Source organism: Gymnogyps californianus, chromosome 2 (assembly GCF_018139145.2).
Source record: "Gymnogyps californianus isolate 813 chromosome 2, ASM1813914v2, whole genome shotgun sequence".
Taxonomy (NCBI): domain Eukaryota; kingdom Metazoa; phylum Chordata; class Aves; order Accipitriformes; family Cathartidae; genus Gymnogyps; species Gymnogyps californianus.
The window spans coordinates 99,491,419-99,497,492 of NC_059472.1; the positions used below are offsets into that span (position 1 = coordinate 99,491,419).

The following is a 6,074-nucleotide window of genomic DNA, read 5'->3' on the forward strand; positions in this document are numbered from 1 at the left end:
GCCAGATATTTCAGGTCAGGAGTGAACTGCGTAACCAATAAGTGCAGAACATGACAAGACTACACAATCCACTTGTATTTTTAGTCAAATTGTCTTTCTGTTGCTCCATTTGTGGGTAACATAACAAATGCATGCTGCTGATGGTATAGGTGCATTCTATACTGGAACAGAACTTACCTGTCCTACTAAAGTGCAGATGGCAAAACAGACTACTAATTTTGCTAGTTGACTTGCTTGCAAATTTTGAAGTTGCTAAAAATCTTAAATATTTCCTCCTAAATTCTTCCTAAGAAGTTTTCCATGGCTTTTAAAAATGTTATTATATGCTTAAGGAAAACAAAACTGATCTTATAAACTGAAATTCTATCTGTTCTAATAGTTTCAGAAACAATTCACTTTTTTTTTCTTTTTTTTAAAATACAGGCCACAAATAGGCACTTTCCTCAGACCGTTACAGGAGCTTACTTGAGTGGGGTTCGAGAAGCGAGCAAAATAGCAGCATTTTAAGTACTGAAATTTTGCGTTTATAAATATATTTTTAATTGTTTTCTGTGGGTAAAACTATCTTCAAGTTTCCTATTGCTGCCTTTTTCCTAAGTGGTACTTAAATAGTATATGGTACCTGAAGATAAAATCTTCATCTTCTTTTTCCTCTTTCTCCCCTCCCCCCCCGCCCCCATTTTAAGCCCTGATGATACATATTGTTGGGATTTTTTTTCCAGCTAAGGTATTACTAGCAAGAGTGACATTGGAGTCCCTGGCCACAGCTTAACTAACGAAACTTTTGTTGAGAGTCCTCTTCTGTATGGCTCAAGTCATGCTATTGTAAACCTTCATTTCAGAAGGTCAGATTAAAACAAGACTAAGTTAACATACAGCATTAAAAATGCTGGCAGTTAGTAATGATGATGGGAATTTTCCACTAACTGTGCTTCTCAGGTTGATTGTGCTCATAGGAGTTCAAACTTGCTCCCAAAAGCCTGAATAGTCTAGACAAATTCTAGCATTAGTGTAGGAAGGAACTCAACTGTCGTTCTTTCCACTTGCAATCAATAACCTTTTCTATAATATTTTTCATATTCTTAGCCTCCACTAAGTGGGCTTTGGAATATCAAGTTTGTTCCTTTAAATCAGACGGCTGGAACAGTTTACAGTGCAATCATAGAAGGGTTACTGTAGCTAATAAAAACTTGAAAAATTAACTTTTACATTACTTTAAAAAAAACTTTGAAATATTCTCTCTGCTACTTATTCAGATAAATTCTTGTTACAATAATAGGCTAAGCTTAGATTTGCTTAGTGCTTCTGATCATGTAGAAACAGGACAGCTTGAAAATACTATATTTCTATGATTATTTTGAAAACAAACTTCCAAATTCATTTGGGCTGAGTAGAGGAACTATCTACTGATATGAGTGCACAGTGGGGGGTGAAGGACTGTAAGTTCCTAACAGCTCATTCAGCTTTTATATTTAAAAAATAAGTGAAGATGAATGAGGAAAAATATTAACACTTTTATGAAGGGCTGAAACAAGGTGGCTTGCACTTTGACTTGAAGGGGTTTTTTTCTTTTATTATTAAAGTATTATTAAAAACACCTTGAGGGAGTAATTCAGTAAGGGCTAAGCATCTATCTAATAGCTTTTCCATGGGACAGGGAAGAAAAAATATTTTTCAATAGAAATAAGAAGACAGACACAACCAGGATATCTGTTGTAATACTGTTCCACTAAAACGGTATTAATGGAAAAATTTAAAACCAACTTTGAGATCTCTTCCCCCACACCTTCCCTGTAACTTTACTGCATAGACCTCATGATTTCTGGGAAAGTAAGCACTTCTCTTCCCTCTCAGTCTCATGCATAGGCTCTTTTTTTTTTTAATCTCTTCATTTAAGAATGACACAGCAAACTTTGAGTTACCGTGCTTATTTCTGTAAAGCTGTATCCTTGGGAAAAAACCAACAAGCAACCTTAAGAAAAATCCTACTGAATAAACGCAATTCTTTTAAAATACCTAATATTTTGTTTTTAGAGTAGCTATCATATTGTTAAATACCTTTATTTAATCTCTAATTTACAAGGTGAAGATGTTTATATAACTAGATGTTTTTCAGATATATATTCTGTTCTGCTTCTTAAAGCTGAATTATATGGATTAATAGGAAAAGTGTAACTGTTCATAATTTTCTTCTACATAAATGCTAGTATGTACAGTTTTAAAGTATTTCCAAGTATTAAATTGTAATTTAAAGGCTATAAGAAGCAAGACAAAATCCTCTGATGATAAAAGATAATCAGACATCAGATTTTGCTTTAGGTAATCATTTGCACTTTGTTAATTTCATATATTACAGGCCAACTTATAGCATAACTAGGAAAGACTGAGAGCTGCATATGTTTGAGTTCCAAGTTTCCTTCCCAATTTATCATATATGACAGAATTATTAGGAGAGGAGCTTCTGAAGGTGGAAAAAAGCTTATTACTACAATCCCAAAACATTATATTCAATGGCTGCTTCAGCTGACCCTGGTCAGAACTTCAGTCAGCTTAGTAACAACGTAGAAACACATCACATTTTAGGTAGGAACTGTCTGGAAAGTTGAGCTCAGCATCCATTTCTGCAGTCCAAAGTTTGTGTGAACATGCTTGATTTTAGGCACATGCTTCCATCCTGTTAATTTGTACTTGGGGTTTTAAATCTATCTACAACTTTGCAGGTAGATAAATGCTATATTCTAGAGAACAGACATGGACAAATACTGTCACATTTGGCTTTAGCTGCTGCACACTTCTTATGGCATTAAAAAAAGGATAACAAATGATAATTAATAGACTAGGCCATTGGTAAATTTATTTGTATATTATTTTGGTGCCAAGGCACTTAAACTGTGTTGTGCTGCACTTAAGTTTGAGGAGTAAATAAAATAAGTATGTTCCATTTTAATTTACATTCATTTGAAATGTATAAGAACATCAGGCTGGTTCTGAGACTTCATTCTTAATTAATGTTTCCCCAAAATTTTTTTAATACCTATGTTAAAATTTATTTCAAGCATGTATGTATTATTTCTTTTGTGTTTAATTTATTCCCTGCAAATAAAGAACTGGGGAATGTTTTCTTTGAGTAGATTTGTTTAAATGTTATCAAAAATATTTGAATGCAGAGCATGATTTGTTACACTTCAGCTCTTCTGTGTGACTGTGTTATGGCAGCAGAATAAAACTGGAAAGTATCCACAGGATGCTCATGTTTTGGTTTTTTTTGTTTCCTTTAAATTTAACTAGTGGCTAAGCCTACTCTTTTGTTACATTTGATACTGATTTAAGATTTCATTTTAGTATATTCCTACAGCTAGACAATTCCTCAGAAGTGCTGCTGTACAGCCTTCTCTGAGCAATAAGTACTAACTTTGCTGTTATTTGGACAATACCATAACAGTCAGTGTCTTTTGCCTCAAAGGTTTACAAAGCAATTCATAAGCTTGTATCAGATTATTTTCCTTAGCCAGAGGAAATTTAAGCTGAAGTGATAATTGTTTAGAAGCACTGCCCATAATTTTAAAATAGCCAGAAAAATCACCAGAGAACCACTTAATGCTTTTCACTGAAAACTTGTAGTATGAACACTTTGTAGGATCTTGGTCCTGAAAGGTTCCTACTAGCACAGATCACTATAAGCATATGCAAGCCTGACCACATACCGAAGACATTTAAAATACAAACAATGACAAATTCTGATAACACTTCTCTACATTGTTCTTCTTGAATGGGAGGTTGTTCATTTAGGGTAAGTCTGACTGCAGGCAATTTAAAAAAAAAAATATTCCTACTCCCTTTGAAAATTTATTTCAACCAGTAACACATGTAGGTCTGAACCCGTGAAAGCATTACTGTGTGGAAGATTCACTGCTTTCCCCTAACCCTGTCATACTTGATTAGCAGTTTGTATCCCAAGGACGTGCTTTGTTCTCCTAATGCTAACTCCCTGCAGGAAATTATTTTTATTACACCTGACACTGGTCTTGAAAAATGTTAACTTCATTCTAAGAAAAACAATCTTTAGAATGGAAGCAAAATACTAATGCTGCTTTTAAAATAAAGGACAAATCAGTAGATTTCATCACACTCCCCCAAAGAATGACAGTCCTTCAAGAAAATAGTTGGTGAGGGAATTTTTTTTACCTTTTAGCCCAGCTGTCTAAAACTGAGATCAGAAATAAAAGTGAAGTAGCAAGTCTACAACTAAGAGCAGTCCAGTGAACAAGCCATGCCTTTTCACCTGACCAAGTTACGCAATATTGCTCTCCTCTTATCCCCAGGACCTCTGGAGATCATCTGGTTTAAGCTGCTACTTGGAACAGGGCCAACATGGAGCTAGTTGCTGGGGCCCCTGCCAGGTTGAGTTCTGAACATCTCCCACAACGGGGATTCCACAACTGCTCCAGGCCCCACTTCTGTGTGACCATCCTCATGGTGAAGCTTTTCTTCCGCTAACATGTACCTTCCCCGGTGGCAGCTTGTGTCTGTCACCTCCTGTCCTCTCGCTATGCACCTCTGAGCAGGGCCTGGCCCTGCCTTCCCCATACTCTCCCATTTGGTAGTTGCAGGCTGCAGTATGATCCCCCTTTATCCGTCTCTTCTTAAGGCTGAACAAGCCCCGCTCTCTCTGCCTCCCCTCCTACCTCGTGTGCTCCAGCCCCCTGGCCATCTTGGTGGCCCTCCACGGGACTCACTCCAGCATGTCCATGCCTGTCTTGCACCAGGGAGCCCAAAGCTGGACACAGCACTCCCGAGGCAGGCTCACCAGTGCTGAATAGGGGGTAATAATCACTTCGCTCAACCTGCTGGCTACACGCTTGCTGAAACAGCCCAGAGTGCTGTCAGTGTTCCTTATCACAAGGGCACACTGCTGAATTGGGTTCAACTCGTCGTCTGCGAGAACCATCTGCCCCTACCCACGTCCTTTTCTGCAAAGCTGCTTAGAAAGAAACCACTGGCCCCACCCACACTGTTGTACGGGGTTATTCCATCCCAGAAGCAGGATGCTGCATTTGCTTTTGTTGACCTTTATGAGGTTCCTGTCAGCCCATTTCTCCTGCAAGTCAAGGTCTATCTGAATAAACTTTTAGACCTACAACTTCCAGCTACTTGCTTTAATAAATATTTCCGAATTCACAGGCAGGAGAGACATTTCTTTGCAGAAGGAAAATAACACACTTGTCAGCATTCAAGATGTTTAACTTTTTTCGGCGAGTGAAACATTGATTTTACTAAATTTCTTATTGCAAGTTTACAGACAGTATTCTGGTGCCTTACAGATTTTTTCCACTATTCTCCCTAAATAATGGGAACTAAAATAACAACCACTACCAGAAGTCATTTCAGGAACGCTTTCATCTAGCTCAGTTGAAGCTACTTGATTATAGTCAACTTTCTGATTTGGAAACAGGAATAATTAGGTCTACCCAAGTGGTCATCAGCTCTCTCTGAAACAGCAACAGAGCTCGTAAACCTTACTGGAATCACCGTGCTGACTGCCAGGGGCATTATTTGGCCAGATTAAGCACTGGCCTTCAAAAGGGTTATTTTTAAGTCCAGCTTAGCAGTGGCTAATTTAAACCCAGACATTCATAGATCTTGCTTTGTCGTGTGTCTTGTTACAGGATAATGTAGAAAGAACACAGATGCTACAAGCAGCCTGCTCAGGTCCAAAGCGGCTATTAGTCTAGAGCTTCTGGAAAAAGTGGGATGGCATTTCAAGTTGTGTCTTCCTAATTTTGTCTTAGTTAGACATGCCTGAGCAGTATACCATGGGTTACTGCATAACTCCAACTCAGCTGTTTTCCTAAAGACATGTAATGTCTCTTCACTCAAAATTTCTACTCTCCCGACCTAGCCCTCTCCATCTTCCTTCTACAGGGCCTATACACTGTTACCTCAACTGCCAAGCTCACTCATAAGAACAGTTGTTTATATAAGCAAGTCATTCAGATTAATTTGTGTGGTTTTGCAGGTCACCGACCAAAATACTGAATACCAAAGACTTAACTAAACAGAGGAACCAATACACT

At 37.8% G+C, this 6,074-nt stretch overlaps 1 protein-coding gene across 1 annotated transcript in view; it reads left to right on the forward strand.

Annotated features, from left to right (window-relative positions):
* Positions 1-3,245, forward strand: part of KDM1B (lysine demethylase 1B) — a 29,376-nt gene extending 26,131 nt beyond the window's left edge. The window contains exon 21 of the mRNA XM_050892467.1: positions 424-3,245. Within this exon, the coding sequence (XP_050748424.1) occupies positions 424-507 (84 nt within the window). The 3' untranslated portion in view covers positions 508-3,245. The remainder of the gene's footprint in view (positions 1-423) is intronic.
* Positions 3,246-6,074: the final 2,829 nt, after the last annotated feature.